The 17378-nt window shown below is 41.4% G+C and overlaps 1 protein-coding gene across 1 annotated transcript in view; it reads right to left on the reverse strand.

Annotated features, from left to right (window-relative positions):
• Positions 1–14397: 14397 nt before the first annotated feature.
• The window catches only part of PHF14 (PHD finger protein 14), a 199888-nt gene continuing 196907 nt past the window's right edge, over positions 14398–17378 (reverse strand). Inside the window, exon 19 of the mRNA XM_068404755.1 lies at positions 14398–14579. Coding sequence (XP_068260856.1) covers positions 14505–14579 — 75 coding nt within the window. The 3' untranslated portion in view covers positions 14398–14504. The remainder of the gene's footprint in view (positions 14580–17378) is intronic.

Here is a 17378-nt window from a genome sequence, read left to right on the forward strand (position 1 = left end):
TCTGACCAGATTGAGAATGGAATGATGAGATGACCAGAAAACGTGGGTCTAAAGACCCAGTTATTAACAGAAAAACTTATTTGTTCAGTCTAAAGGACTACTCTTACTCCTGCCAACTTCTCAGCTGATGACCCCAAACTTTCATCATCTCAGTCTTGTCTCGGTATAGCCAGTTCACTCTTGCTCATGCTCTGACCTTGGTCAAACTCTGGCTGAAGGACTGAGCTAATACACTGATCAACAGGCTGCCCTATACCAACCGTTCTGGCCCCCATATACTCACTGGTTTGGGAGAACAAAGTTGCAGACACGACAGATAGTCACACCGTGGCACGCTGCTCTCAGCAGGTCCCTAGGAAGAGGAGTTACTGCCCACAACCACCCAGTGAGATGCTCCTGGGGCTGCGAGCAGAAAAGTGACTGAAGACCAGCCTCATCCACTCCTCAGAAACCTCTTGCAAGACAACAGTGCCTGGTGCTAAAGTTACTTAATAGGTCCGGTCTGTCTTTGAAAGTCTCTCTCACTATGATTAACTGGGTGTGGATAACCTATGAAAAAATACAAGACTATTCTGACAATCCTTTCTTTGCATCTTCATGGCTTTTTAAAAGGCAATAAAAATGTGCATCAATTACTGTATGTAGTGACGAGCACAGCAACGTCTACAAGTTTTCTCCTGGGAGACAAGCTAGTAAGAAGAACTGCAAAACTGCTTGGACCCAAGGATGACATTCACTGAGTCTAAGTCCGCCATTTTTGCTCCAGCGTGGCCCTCTACATACCTTAAGCACTTAATAATGCAGGTTTCTACTCCTTTCTCTCTTAACAAAGACTTAATCAGAAGACTATGTGGGATGTGCTAAAAAAAAATGATCCAAGCTATACCTCTTCTTCAGTCTGGGTTTCCAGGCTGTTGGCATCTGTAATGGAAATGAAGCTCTGGGGAATGGAAGTCTTTTCTCTGTCTTCCTGTCCCACTGCTGGCAGCAGCCTCACCCTGTTGGGTCCCATCGCACTGACATCTCTGAAAGGTAACAGTTCTCCTGGGTGGTCTAAAAAAGTTTTATCCACAAGGAAGAAAGGGTAGTCTCGGTTTTGTTTTGACTCCAACTTCTAAAAATGTGAATCAACAAAGTGGCTTCACAGCAAAAGAAAATTCTTAAAATATGTACCAAGATAAGCAAGCTGGTTAGCAATTAAAGACAATTCCATAACATGAACAATGCAGGTTAAAGGGTGGGTTTATCAATGTCATCTATTATCTGCACTATGCTTGGATTCAAAATGGGGCAGGAAACTTTTAGGGAACAAATGAGGGCCAAAAGAGGCATTTTCCACCTAAGCGCTTGGCTTGATGTTTGTAATTAAGAACGAACGTTGCATTTCTTTGCAGGGACAAAACATCTCGTAATACTGCAGCTGATTCAATATTTGAAAGAGAGGTTGGTGTCTGAAAATATAGACATAAAAAATTGAACTGAATATTAAAATATTTAAGAAAAAAGGTTATTTCATAAATCTTTCATAGAAAGATGTTACAAATAAAATGTTGAGTCAAAAAAATTCTGGTATTGGTGATTGAAACAATGATCCTTAAAATAAATCCTAAGCAATTGTATTTCAACAATAAAAAAACCCATCCCAAAGTCTGTCTTGTGGGTAACACTGCTGTTATGTTCTAGCTTTTATAAATCTCACCTCCTCAGCAGCTAATTAGTGTTTCTTAGTCCACAAGGGTTTTAAGTACTTGCTGAATATTGCCTCACGTAGCCTTTAAAAGCTTCAAAATTTAGAGATGATTAAAGATTGAAGTTGTCTCTGTTTTTTTTTTCTTTCCAGATCACTGGAATTGGCTGGTTTTGACTCAATTTATGTCACAGCTCCAACTTGCAGACTATCTCTAGCCAGAACTCCTACAGGTATCACCTCCCATCTATAGAAATGATCTGACACTGATCTGGGAAAAACTTTTCAGGTCACAGTAATAAGTAATTTGCCTATAAGCCATGAGTTACTAGACTTGCTATACTGTTGCTTCTCCAAACTGTTTCTGTCCATTATGAGAATGAGGATGTTTCTCCCAAACTCTATCCACCTGTTCAGTCACATGGCAGTATAAAAACTGATTTCTCTTAGTATTTCTCTCTGCAAATTTAATTTGGTACAAACAGTAAGATATTAACTGTAAAACCTGGTGGTAACTTTATGCTATAAATGGATATACTTGATTCTTCCAACAGAAACTAGCAGAAGTACGTAGCAGAGTGCTGACATTAATTGCTTTCAGCTGTAATTCCTTCTTTGTGTGACTTCTAATTGCTGGTGCCTTGCTAGAATGCTACAGACTGCCGGGCTTTACCTGAAAGAATATAGGCAATGATGTGCTATTGGCTTGTTCTGATACACTTCCACCATAAGATGGCAGACATAGTACATAAACCTTCAATAATATACTATAACTTACAATTAATAGATCAATATGTATATGATGTTCACCACTGTCCTTACTGCATGAACCAGAGAAAAATGGTCTCACTGTACCATTATCTGTTACTGCTTTCATGGTATGCTATTAGTTCATCATTGCAGCTCTTTCAAAACAACATGACTTGGCAAGAAAAAAATTAATAGAAATTTGATCAGGCATAAAATGACTGTATTTTTGGTTAAAATGCAGAACAACAGCACAATAGAGGTATGGTATAGCTTTTGTTTTTGTTCAGCTGTTTAGGATACTGTAGGTATGAATGAGAGACTTAAACCAAGCATCAAAACTGAACCTTTCAGACGTTAATGTGATGATAGCTGTGTTGTTATGAGCCTAATGATATCTAGTGCACACAAGAATACATAGGTGTCATGCTGGGAAACCAATGATCTGGCTCTCATTCTAACTGCAGGCAAAGAATATCTCATCAAAGCTATAAATTTCATGAGTCTGTTCCCAAATTTAAAACCCTTAAGGAAATGGCTTTCATGGTTCATCAGTTTTAAAGGGTTGCTCTTACTTGGCTTTGTAACAAGGAAATTAATAGTTCTTCCAAAACAAATCAGAATTATGCCATAGCTGCATGCATTTTCATGCTGTTGCCTTCAGCATTTTACTTCCTCCTCCAGATAACATCGCTGCAGAATCCACATTGACTTCACTGTGGGGAAACATTTATTACCTGCTATGATTTCACACGATAGCCTTAGATAGGTGATAGAAGTCGTTTACTCATTGCTATGTAAAAACTGTTTTCTTTAGGTCATGTGAAATAGAGTCAGTTTCTAATCAGCCTTCACTTTTCACAGAGTAAAACCTATCCAGCCTAACGTCAGGGAGAGTTAGATCCTGTAGCTTGATGCAGAGCAACCAAAAGGGAGACGGCTTATGGGACTGCAATAACAAAGAAGCACTGAAGTGATACACTTCTCTGTCAGTATGGTTTTTTTCCCTTTAAAAATTCTGACTGTGCAAATATTGAAGCTCCTGAGAAGGAATAATCATGTTTAAATAATTTTCTTAATTTAAAGGTATACAAATGCTTTCTAATGAGCAGAAAATGAATATTGTGTTAGTATTAGCTGTTGTATGTCACATTTCATGCATATAATGCACCACAACTAGTGCTGTTCAGGAGAAAACCATAAATGAGCACCAAATGTCCAGTGTAGCAATACATTTCAATGTATCAGTAACAAAATAATGAAATCCTGTGGATTCTCATTTAACCAGTAAGAAGTTACACATACACTTGGATTAAAATACCAAGATATATATCCTTTTGTGCAGAATCCTTATGATTGCACATTTTAGATCCAAATATTTCAATGGCTGTGGAGCTACAAACAGGAGATTAACAGCATCTGTAGCTTTGCTCTTTTAGCTCATGCCAATCATTTGGAGTCCTATCTTTAACATGAGAATGTAGCATTCAGAGAATAAGAATCCTTGTGTGACAACAAAAATTAGGTAATATACAAGGAAATTCATCTAATAGCAAAATATTGCACAGGTATCTATGCTATATCTATGATACAACATAAACCATACTCTCATAGATCAGAAATGTTCCTCTGTGGGTGATTGACAAGAACTTCCACACCTCAAACTGCTGACCCCCACATGAGAGAGTGGTGCAAAGGTCAGACATCATTTTCTATGAACAAAAATCATAGTAACAGACAAATTTGCTCTTCTCTGAGGGTGAAGTGATTGCCTGTAATAGAACACACAATGTTGGAGTCCACAAAATTCTCAATAGCCCACTGTTCCACAGGGGGGAAAGAGTAAACATGGAGGGCTGAACAAAAACCACCAGTAATCCATCATAAACTGCACAAAAAGCACTAAATTTTCTTTAATATGAGGAAAATGACAATTTCTCCTCAAGCACAGAAAACATAATTATCCCCTAAGCCGCCCTAAAATAGCTGTCACTGGTACAAACCAGAAAACAGCAATTCCCAACCGGGGAGCACCATGCATGACAGGGATGGAGTGGGAAACAAATAGTTCTCCATCTAGACTTTCAGAGCAGCATGTGACTTTTATCATTAAATAACTGCACAGAGGGAAAGAGATTAAATAAAAAGGACATTATAACTGGCTGCTTGGGCATACGTATGTAGGGGTGTCTCTGTATACTTACATACAAGGAATATATTGCTCCATAAAAATGGCTGTAACCAGCTGAATTAAAGCCGTCTGAACTTTTGCTCATCCCATCTCTAAGTCAGCCTTCAAACATCTTCTCATATGGTTTGAGCTTTACCCTACAGGAGCTAGGCTGCTTTCAGTAGCCAAGCTGGCTTGTGTTTGATTGCAGCGAGGACATACCTTTAATAAAAGCCACCACATTCTGCATCAGGTTTTCAGTTTAGCTCTGATGAAGAGTAACACTCAGAAGCATCATGTCATAGTCATGTAAGACTGTTGCAGCCATCTGCTTTACCCAGTGCATTGCATCCAAAAAACCTCTGGACATTGAGTCAAAAATACATGATGAAAATGAAATTCAAACTGGTAGCCTGAAAATTCAAGAACATATAAAAAATCAATTCAGCTGCAAATTTTAATTAGAACAGAATCGAGATAAAGGAAATAAAGTTACCTATTTTGTATAGTCTTTATTTGATCTTTATCAGTTAAAAACCCCTCCATTTAGTAAAAATGTCTACCCACAAGTCATTAAATAGGTTTCCTCCATTTTTTCTGGAAGGGATGAAGTTAGGACTGCATTTTGATGCAGTCACATTTGTCTCACTTCATCTCAAACCCAGCTTATTATTATTATTTTGCAGTGAAAATCTCTAAATTCTGGTGCTTGAATTTTGAATTAAATAACTTGACCAAGGGACTGGTTTTTATTTATCAACGCTCTGATGAAACACGTTGGATTTCTGAAAAAAGAGTTAACTGAAAGTATGATTTATGTAATTGTACTTTCACATTACATTTTTAAGAATTTAGGAAAGACACAGAAATACTCCTTTTAAGCTCATCAGCATTATGCATCAAATGGAAGCTTCCGTGTCTTTCAATGTCTGTATCATTTTTCTCACTCAGGTGTTTGAGAGACCAGTAATATATTTTCATGCAAAACATGAACAACAAATAACCACCTTTCTCATCTTATGCACCTGTACAGTTCCAGGCTGTCACAGAGCTTAGACTCACAGCAAAAGGACAAACCTACTGCCATGGATGGAACAGAAATAGATTATTTTGCACAAATTAGATCCTATCTGCTAATTTTTGGATGGGTGGATAAACCTAAACACCAAGGGCACAGGGGATGGGAGCAGGCAGAGAGGCCAAGACATGGCCATAATCGATACCAGCCAGTAACTCCCCTGCCATTATCTTACCTTTGTGTAAGCCTGTCCTGGTTTGGCCTAAACCAGGCCGATTTTCCTTTCAGTGATTTTTACTTTCAGCTAAGTCTCCTTTAAGTAACTGCATTTTCTGAAACTAACTGCATGTTTTTGCAGACAGTGTCTGCTTCCAGGACTGATAACGCTCGAAGTTTGTAGTTATCACTGAGGCACCGGTAGGGATGTTGTGCAGAAAGGCTCTTGCTGTACTTATTCTTGAGAGAAACCAAGGTCACTGCTGAATTCCTCATTGCTTACGAGTGAAGAGCCGAAGGGGGGTCGCAGCTGCAGTGGGGAGCAGACAGGGCAGGTGACCCAAAATTGACCAACGAGGGTATTCCATCCCATACACGTCATTCTCGGTATAAAGTGGGGGGATCACGAGGGTCTCGCTCTTTTTTTTTCTGCTATGGCCGGTGTCCCAAGAGGACTCCGTCTGTTTTCCTGCTGCCCCTAATCCCAATCCGTGCGTTCCTGAATCCAGCTCTCGACCGTCGCTAGGCCCAGGCTGGGCCTTCCCGGAGCCTGCCCTGCAGTGCCGGTGGTGACGTGGCTGACTTCAGGGGAGCTCAATCTTGGTTTTGTATATATATTTGTATATATTTGATTATTTCTATTATTATTATTATACTTTTTTTTCATTATTATAGTTTATTAAAACTGTTTTAATTTTCCAACCCAGAAGTCTCTCTCCCTTTTCCCTTTCCCTTTCCCTCTGGGGGGAGGGGGGGGGGATAACAGAGGGCATCTGCCGCAGGTTTAATCGCCAGCCCAGCTTTAAACCGTGACAGATTTATTGGCGCCCAACGTGGGGCACGAGAGAAGCTCCGACAGGTTGCTCTGATAAGTCGAATCCCAGCTCCAGTGGGAGGAGACCCGGAGAGCTCAGCCAAGAGAGTATCAGATTTCTTCCTTTGAGATTTACGAGGGGTTGGAAATTAAAACAGATAGCTAAGATGGTAATGTCATTTGTGAGCCTTGTGTTACCTCTTCTCTTTATAAAGCTTGTTTTACAGTTATGTGTAATGATACCTTACTTGCCGTATGCGCTGTGTGTTAGTGCTTACGTGTGGTTTAACAGGGCGTGCTGGTCAAAATGTGTCGTTTCGGTATGGGTTGTGATACTGATTTATGTCGTGATAAACTGGGCAGTCATTATTCCGATCTCTTATCTCTATGATACAATGATGGGCAGCTTTAATCGCGAATCCGTAGCTGCGCACACCGGGCGTCTTTTAACTGATTTTGATAGTATCTGCTCCTTTTTTGCCAAGCTGATTCCTGCAAAATTCGAAGAGGGCATGTTGTTATTTTTGGGTGTCCTGTATGTGTTTCTGGTGTGCTATGTGATTAGATGTCGGTGCAGCAACAGCGGGAGGTATCATGCTGCCCCTGTAACCAGGAGAAAACACCGAAAGAAATCAACTAGTAAAGTGAAGGATGATGACTCAGAGGCTTCTAAGGCAGAGCCAGCACGGGACCCAGGTGAGGGCCCTTCTCAGTCAGAGTCAGGGCCTGACACAGAGGGGGGTTTCCTTGATCGTCTTTTTAAAGAAGGCCCATTACACAAGAAGGACAAGAAAGGTCCTTCTAAAGCAGAACAATCACAGGAGGACTCGGACTCGGAAGTAGAGATAACCTACCACTCCTTATCCCTGAAAGAACTGCGAAATATAAGAAAAGATTTTAGTCGTTATGACGGTGAGCCAATAATTACCTCGTTGCTCCGATGCTGGGATAATGGGGCAGATAGCATAGAATTGGATGGCAGAGAAGCCAGACAGTTGGGATCCCTGTCCAGAGATGGTGGTATTGATAAGATGCTTCCAAGAAGGTCGAACAGTATCAGTCTCTGGAGGCGACTCTTGTCAGCTGTAAAGAGCAGGTATCCCTATAAAGATGATGTTATGAGCCACCTAAGCAAATGGACCACTATAGAAAAAGGTATTAACTACCTTAGAGAACTAGCTGTGCAAGAGATCATTTATAAACACCCTCAGGACATTGTAGATCCTGTAAATCCTGATGAAGTGGAATGCAACCGATCCATGTTCCGGAAGGTTGTGAAGAGTGCTCCACCAACACATGCCCCTATATTGTCAATATTAGTCTGGGGAGAAGATGCTATGGCACGACCTAGTGTGGGCGAAATGGCTAACTATATGCGACAGTATGAAGATAGTATTTCTTCCCCACTGCAGGCCCGTGTCTCGGCTGTGGAAAAACTGACTAAGGAAAACAAAGACTCATTGAAACAACTGTCAGACAAACTGTCCAGGATCGAGAATAAACTTGACTCTCTACCTACACAGGCCCGCGTTGCAGCCTTTAGGAGGCAACGCCCTCCTACTGGACTGGCTCAAAGGAAACGGAACACGTCACGAGGTATCCTGTGGTTTACCCTGCGTGATTATGGGGAGGACACGAACAGATGGCATGGACAACCTACCAGTACCCTACAGGCACGAGTACGTGAGTTGCAAGCTAACAGAAATACCAGAGAGAATTTTTCTAGGAGGATGGCTGCTCCAGTTACCAATGAGCAGGACCCCAGTCAGGGTAGATGGGCCTCAAATCCTTTTTTTCCAAGAGTGAATAGAGGAAATGAAGGTCCAATCCCCGTGAGCAGCACGAATCCAATCTTTAATTAGAGAGGCCCTGCCTCTAGCCAGGAGGAGGAGAGGGATAACCGGATTTATTGGACTGTGTGGATTCGATGGCCTGGCACATTAGAACCACAAAAGTATCGAGCCCTGGTAGACACTGGTGCACAGTGCACCCTCATGCCATCGAATCATAAAGGGACAGAATCTGTCAGTATCTCGGGAATAACAGGGGGATCTCAAGAGTTATCTGTATTGGAGGCCGAAGTGAGCCTAACTAAAAATGAATGGAAAAAGCACCCCATTGTGACTGGTCCAGATGCTCCGTGCATCCTTGGCATAGACTACCTCAAGAGAGGGTATTTCAAGGACCCTAAAGGGTATAGATGGGCCTTTGGTGTAGCAGCTGTAGAGACTGAGGACATTAAACAGCTGTCTACCTTGCCTGGCCTCTCAGAGGATCCTTCTGTTGTGGGGTTGCTGAAAGTTGAAGAACAACAGGTGCCAATTGCTACTGCCACGGTGCACCGACGACAATATCGCACCAATCGAGACTCCCTGATCCCCATTCATAAACTGATTAGACAATTAGAAAATCAAGGAGTGATTAGCAAGACTCGCTCACCCTTTAATAGTCCTATATGGCCAGTGCAAAAGTCTAATGGAGAATGGAGATTAACTGTGGACTATCGTGGCCTAAATGAAGTTACACCACCTCTGAGTGCTGCTGTGCCAGACATGCTAGAACTTCAATACGAACTGGAGTCAAAGGCAGCCAAGTGGTACGCCACTATAGACATTGCTAATGCATTTTTCTCTATTCCCTTGGCACCAAAGTGCAGGCCACAGTTTGCTTTTACCTGGAGAGGTATCCAGTACACCTGGAATCGACTGCCCCAGGGGTGGAAACACAGTCCTACTATTTGCCATGGACTGATCCAGACTGCACTAGAAGAGGGTGGAGCTCCAGAACATTTGCAATATATTGATGACATCATTGTATGGGGTGATACAGCAGCAGAAGTTTTTGACAAAGGGGAGAAAATAATTCAAATTCTTCTGCAAGCTGGTTTTGCCATAAAAAGAGGCAAGGTCAAGGGGCCTGCCCGGGAGATCCAGTTTTTAGGGATTAAATGGCAAGATGGGCGTCGCCAGATCCCGATAGAGGTGATCAACAAAATAACAGCTATGTCCCCACCAACTAACAAAAAGGAAACACAAGCCTTCTTAGGCGTTGTGGGTTTCTGGAGAATGCATATTCCAGATTACAGCCAGATTGTACGCCCTCTTTATCAGGTGACCAGAAAGAAAAATGATTTTCAGTGGGGCCCTGAACAACAACAGGCTTTTGAACAGATTAAACAAGAAATTGTGCATGCAGTAGCCCTTGGACCAGTCCGTATGGGACAAGATGTTAAAAATGTGCTCTACACCTCAGCTGGGGACAATGGTCCTACCTGGAGCCTCTGGCAGAAAGTGCCAGGGGAGACTCGAGGTCGACCCCTAGGATTTTGGAGTCGAGGATACAAGGGCTCCGAGGCCAATTACACCCCAACTGAAAAAGAGATACTGGCAGCATATGAAGGAGTTAGAGCTGCCTCAGAGGTAATCGGTACTGAAGCACAGCTTCTCCTGGCACCCCGATTACCAGTACTAGGCTGGATGTTCAAGGGTAAGGTTCCTACTACTCATCATGCAACTGATGCTACATGGAGTAAATGGATTGCATTAATTACACAGAGGGCTCGAATAGGAAACCCTAATCGCCCAGGAATCTTAGAAGTGATCATGGACTGGCCAGAAGGCAAAGACTTCGGAATGCCACCAGAAAAGGAGGTGACACGTGCTGAAGAAGCCCCACCATATAATGAACTACCAGAGGATGAGAAGCAGTATGCCCTGTTCACCGATGGATCCTGCCGTCTTGTAGGAAAGCATCGGAAGTGGAAAGCTGCTGTATGGAGTCCCATACGACGAGTCACAGAAGCCACAGAAGGACAAGGTGAATCAAGTCAATTTGCAGAGGTAAAAGCCATCCAGCTGGCTTTAGACATTGCTGAACGAGAAAAGTGGCCAAGGCTGTATCTTTATACTGACTCATGGATGGTGGCAAATGCCTTGTGGGGGTGGTTAAAGCAGTGGAAGCGAAGCAACTGGCAGCGTAAAGGTAAACCTATTTGGGCTGTTGAACTGTGGCAAGATATTGCTGCTCGGCTAGAGAAACTAGTCGTGAAGGTACGTCATGTAGATGCTCACGTACCTAAAAGTCGGGCAACTGAGGAACATTGAAACAACCAACAAGCAGATCAGGCTGCTAAAGTGTTCCAAATAGATTTGGACTGGGAACATAAAGGTGAACTATTTTTAGCTCGGTGGGCTCATGACACTTCAGGTCATCAAGGGAGAGATGCAACATACAGATGGGCTCGTGACCGAGGGGTGGACTTAACCATGGACTCTATTGCACAGGTTATCCATGATTGTGAAACATGCGCCGCAATTAAGCAAGCCAAACGGTTAAAACCTTTGTGGTATGGGGGGCAGTGGTTGTAATATAAATATGGGGAGGCCTGGCAAATTGACTACATCACACTCCCTCAGACCCGCCAGGGTAAACGTTATGTACTTACCATGGTGGAGGCGACCACCGGATGGCTGGAAACATACTCTGTGCCCCATGCCACTGCCCGGAACACTATCCTGGGCCTCGAAAAGCAAATCTTGTGGCGACACGGCACACCAGAGAGAACTGAGTCGGATAACGGTACTCATTTCAAAAACAGTCTCATAGATAACTGGGCCAAAGAGCATGGCATCGAATGGGTATATCACATCCCCTATCATGCACCAGCCTCTGGGAAAGTTGAACGGTATAATGGGCTGTTAAAAACTACCCTAAAAGCAATGGGGGGTGGAACCTTTAAAAACTGGGATAAGCATTTGGCACAAGCTACCTGGCTAGTTAACACCAGGGGATCTATCAATCGAGCTGGCCCTGCTCAGTCAGACCTTTTACATACAATAGAAGGGGATAAAGTCCCTGTGGTGCATGAAAGGAATCTGTTGGGAAAAACTGTCTGGGTTCTTCCTGCTACGGGCAAAGGTAAACCCATTCATGGGATTGCTTTTGCTCAAGGACCTGGATGTACTTGGTGGGTGATGCTGCAGGATGGTGGAGTCCGATGTGTCCCTGAAGGTGATCTGATCTTGGGTGAGAATACTTAATTCTGAACTGCATGATGTTAATTGCTGCATAATACTAACAGTGTTCATAAGTGTCTTTCAGGTTGAAGCAGTGGTGATGAGACCGGAGCTAGCTGCAAGTGGCGTCCAGTAACCTCCTCGAGACTGACATCTTTAACCTGCAACCCGTGGGCACGAACTGTGACAAAGCTCATATCATCTCTCCTACCCTGGGAGACTCCTAGCCAGATGGAAACCCACAATCCTGAACTAAATGAACTTGATGAACTTTTTTTTTTTGTATAGAGATGAATCATAAACTAATGTTATCTGTATATATTTTAAAATGAAAAGTTAGTGGTGATCTGAGTATGACGTGAATGGTATGGAATAAGGGGTGGAATGTCCTGGTTTGGCCTAAACCAGGCCGATTTTCCTTTCAGTGATTTTTACTTTCAGCTAAGTCTCCTTTAAGTAACTGCATTTTCTGAAACTAACTGCATGTTTTTGCAGACAGTGTCTGCTTCCAGGACTGATAACGCTCGAAGTTTGTAGTTATCACTGAGGCACCGGTAGGGATATTGTGCAGAAAGGCTCTTGCTGTACTTATTCTTGAGAGAAACCAAGGTCACTGCTGAATTCCTCATTGCTTACGAGTGAAGAGCCGAAGGGGGGTCGCAGCTGCAGTGGGGAGCAGACAGGGCAGGTGACCCAAAATTGACCAACGAGGGTATTCCATCCCATACACGTCATTCTCGGTATAAAGTGGGGGGATCACGAGGGTCTCGCTCTTTTTTTTTCTGCTATGGCCGGTGTCCAAGGAGGACTCCGTCTGTTTTCCTGCTGCCCCCGATCCCGATCCGTGCGTTCCTGAATCCAGCTCTCGACCGTCGCTAGGCCCAGGCTGGGCCTTCCCGGAGCCTGCCCTGCAGTGCCGGTGGTGACGTGGCTGACTTCAGGGGAGCTCAATCTTGGTTTTGTATATATATTTGTATATATTTGATTATTTCTATTATTATTATTATACTTTTTTTTCATTATTATAGTTTATTAAAACTGTTTTAATTTTCCAACCCAGAAGTCTCTCTCCCTTTTCCCTTTCCCTTTCCCTCTGGGGGGAGGGGGGGGGGATAACAGAGGGCATCTGCCGCAGGTTTAATCGCCAGCCCAGCTTTAAACCGTGACAAAGCCCCATGTGAAACCTTATTCTCTCACCTTCTCTTATAAGTTACCTGTTCTGTCCTTCAAAATTCAGAGGCCTTTCAGCCCTTTCCAATGGTAACCCTGCCCCTTCTTCAGATCCTGATCAGTACCAAGCTCTGAGAACTGACTTTGGCTTTCTGGGTTAGCCTGTAAAAAAGGAAAAATGTTCACTTCATTCTCGTCTACCCTGTGATCCTACACACCACTGTGCAGAGAATGGTCCATAAGGTCCTGCATGGTAAATCTGTGCTTCTGTCTTTCCTAAATCTGTCTCTTCCACTGCAGTGAAGTCAAAATCATGTTCCCCCTCCTTTCTGAGGTGGCTACAGTGGTTGATCTGCACCAAATGGACCAATGCTGAATTTATTTTATGTGCTAATTCACATGATAGCTGCATTCGTTGAAATGAGATCTAGTGTTATTAAACTCCTGTAGAGTAATTGTGATTGAAATTTGTCCATGAGCTACACACATTTGAACCTCATGAACCAGAAAAGAATGTATAAAAGATATTGCTTAAGCACAGGCACGTGGTTTTTAAAATATCAGAAACTATAATTTATACAGATGGGATAAAATTGAGGATGAATACTATTTACAATCTGATTTAACACTCAATATGCAGAGTAACAGTAAAAATATGGAAGAGTGGGAAAAGAGGTGAACTTTTTCAATTGAAGACAATTCGTTTCTCTTAGAGCAAGATAAACTTCACTCACAGGGCTTCAGTGAGTGTTGTTCTAATCCTAAAACAGAATCAGTAAGATTTTTGGTTTTTTCATTGCAACCTGTGAAACTAGCAGGCTATAAACCCACATCTGAGTTTCTTGTACTAACCTTCCCATCTACTGGCCCACACAGGCTAAAAGGCAGAGGTAAATCGGAAATCAAAATGATGACTACAGGAAGAAGGGGTTTATATTTTAGATTTTCACTACCACTTAAAGGTCTAATGACACAGCAAGAACTTATTTTATTCTATTAGAATGGAAAGATTGGTATGAAGGAATTGGACCTGTGTAGGACGGCCAAATCAAGACAAAAGCTTGACATTCATTAAAAGACAATGATCACGTGAAGATGGAAAAGGTTTACATGGAAGAAAATGATAATGAGACACGAAACCGATTACAAATATGTAAAACTAACTCCTTATGAAAACACCCTGTACATACCAAAAAATCCTTGCCTCCACCCAGTCCCTGGCAACATTTATTTTAATCACTGATCAGAAGAAATTTCAGAACTCATTTAGTAGAACATATTTATCTAACTTTTAAGAATCAAAGCTCTTGCTCAGAAATACCAAAATATGTCTCAGTTATAACTAACCTTTAAGGATAACATTGCTTTGTAGAGTGAAAAAAAATGACCTGCTTGCTTAGTAAATGCTATTAGTGATGAATAACCCACCAGCTTTCTACACCGTGTTCAAAAAGCTTTTAGAATTTTATTGGTATGGTGCTCAGTTCTGATAATTCAGCTTTTAATGCAATCGAAAATATCACCAGGAGCTACTTAATTAATTCCCCAGTGCCGCATGAATTTAATTTTCAATGACTTTATTGAGAACTTTTTTTGTTAATTTTACAATGAGAAACTATAATCACTGTTACACAACTTGCAAATATTTCAAACAAGACAGCAATCTCCTATTTTTTTGATTTTTTCTGTTCCAAATTCGGCTCCTGAGATGGATTTTCTGCCTCAGCTTCATTTTCATCTTCCTGTAAAAGAAAATGAAAACCTGAACATTAATCAACTTATTGAAGAAGTACACTTTTTGTACTTATGCATATGCATAGAATTCTGTACAGACTTTTGCCATCTTTTGCCTGACCAATAGGCATAAAAATAAGCAAAAAATGTCACTTATTCAAACATTTGATTTTGCTCAAGAGTTGAAATAAAAATGGTAAGAAATTGAAATAAGTCTAATCACCTACATTTATAGTAGAATAATAACTTAATAGGTAAATATTTCACTGACCAATTTACTGGATGGTTACATAAAGAAATTACTAAACCATACACGGCTGACAAGATATTAAAATGTCTGCAGCAGACAGTATTACACACCTTTCCTCTGTTCTTGACCAGAGGTTTCCACTAAATTACTTTCGAATGCAAGAACTTTCATCATTGTTCTAAAAATTACTTTTGAAAAGCATCTGCCATTGAAAAATGTTTCATTTTTTTGAGACCAGATACGTTTACTTCACCATTTGATAAAAGACAATAAATTTAACTTCAGAGACACTTTATGTGCTGCAGCATCGTATTTTTGTCCCATCTAGCATATTTTCTTGACAGGTCTGCCAATTTTCCAATTACTTGTACCACCATATGTTATCTGAAGATCAGTCAGGTCTAAAATAGGAAACATGAGCACGTCAGGCAGCAGCATGCTTACAATATTCTACAGCTTCAGCTCCAAGAGTAGGGCTCATAATTCACTATGGGTTCCTCTGGATCTCACTGAAAAAATGAAGGGACATCATAATGCCCGTTTCCATAGGAATGGACACTATTTTGTGTCCAGTACAAAATCATGACCTCCAAAGTATAAATTATGGAAGACTGAGAAAAATGTTTTACAAGGCAACTCGCATCGTGAACAGTCAAAGTATGGCCAGTTTTCCTGACTGCATTTTAATTCAATATACAGAAAATCTTCCTCGTTCCAAAAACACAAAGGAGAGGAAATGAACAGACATTTGGGAATGAAGAAGTGTCCTGGCTGCTGTAACACCACTCATCACAAGTCAACAGTTGAGAGAAAGGAAATGTCAGGGACATTAAGTGAGACCCAGGCACCCAGGGTGCAGTTTCCTGCTTTAAAACAGCAGCTTCATTCTTCTAGGAAAATAACTTTATCTTTTTGCATCCTAGTCCTCCTTTCACCATCAAAGGGTGCTTTGTAAGGATAATTATAATAAAGATTTAGAGGTGCAAAATATGTAGGAAGTTCACATGGGCAGCACAAAATAGAATAGCAATGGAAAATCTCATTAAAAAATGTGGTCTCATATTATGTTCCACAACGCTAAAATAAAATTAAAAAGCTAGTTGTTCTGCTAAAGAAACATACACTCCATACCATTCTGCTTCAAAATCCTCTCCCCTTATGGAGATAGGCTAGGCACTGAAAAATATTTACAGGATTGACCACTAACAGCTAAATGCTTTTTTTCCTTGTCTTTCTGGAGTGTCATCTCTTCAATTACCTTTCAAACATATAGTGAGCCCTGTGGCTCTTTTAGTTCAGGTGAGGAAACATGTCTGTGCATCTGTGTGAAACCAAAGATTTTTGATTCCTTGAAATTACAAGTGTAGCATATATTCAAGAGAGTGTAATGTATAGTATAGATACAAAGGTCAAACTTCCAAAAAAAATAAAGGCAAGGCAGAACAGGAAACAACAAAGGAGCAGTGGGTAACTAAGCTTAGATGTACTGCTTACAGGTGACAAAGAATATCGCTGCATAAAAAAGCCACCCACAGAAACTTTTGGCTGCTATAGAAAAACAGCCGGGTTCTTTAATGAAGGACTCGTTAATAAAAGAACAGCAAATCTGCATGTTTCTTACCTACAGAAGTTGTACCCCTATTGACCTCAGTGCCAACTAATCCACCTCCCTAGGCACACAACTTGCCATTCATTATTCCAACGTCCTGACTTGTACTCCCTCACACAGGGAATATAAACCCTACACAATCATTCCTTTCCAAGCACACTTGACATACTGCGCAGGGCTTCCTTTCCTAATAGACGGAGCATCCAGAAATTTCAGACTACAGGGCCATACCTTCACTGAGAACTACAAGAGGGTGAAGGGATATTAGGCTCAACACTGAACATCAGCTTCCTGAGTCTATTTTTTGCGGACAAAAAGGTTTTATCCAGAGAAAGAGGTTTTGTAACAGAATCTTCTGGCTTTGTGTAGACTTGAAATGTTTTAATTCTGTGCTCATAAGGTCATACTTGCTCACTGGCAGATTTCCTAGGTTACAGCAGCAGCTGCAGTGATCAGTGCTTTCTGACATGCAGAAATGATGTCTGAGTGGCTACAGCAAGTCCAGGATTTGCTCTGTGTGAATATTCATGATGGAAGCATCCACTTTGGGATATTTTGCAATACCAATACTCTTTCCTTTGTTCACCTCCTGGTGCTTCCAACAGGTAAAACATATTCAAACAGGTAAAATCTACCTGCTGAGTATAAATTGGACTTATGTGGGCAGATTCCCATACACAAGTCATCCAGGTCCCTGACTGGTATTTTGTTATTCTTTATTTTTATACTTTTATGCACAAAAGCTTTCTGAACAGTATTGTATTAAACCATGCTCCACATAGGACATCTTAATTTTGTAGAGGCATTTTTACTCCATCTCTGTTTTCCAAGAACAGAAACTCACATTTCATTTTGAAATAAAAATCTAAGTTGAGTATCTCTGAACATGGGTGACTGATGTGCAAAACGCAGAGTAATGATGGTTGATCTTTCTCATAGTATGAATTA

The sequence above is a fragment of the Nyctibius grandis genome, chromosome 7 (genome assembly GCF_013368605.1).
Source record: "Nyctibius grandis isolate bNycGra1 chromosome 7, bNycGra1.pri, whole genome shotgun sequence".
Classification (NCBI taxonomy): Eukaryota; Metazoa; Chordata; class Aves; order Nyctibiiformes; family Nyctibiidae; genus Nyctibius; species Nyctibius grandis.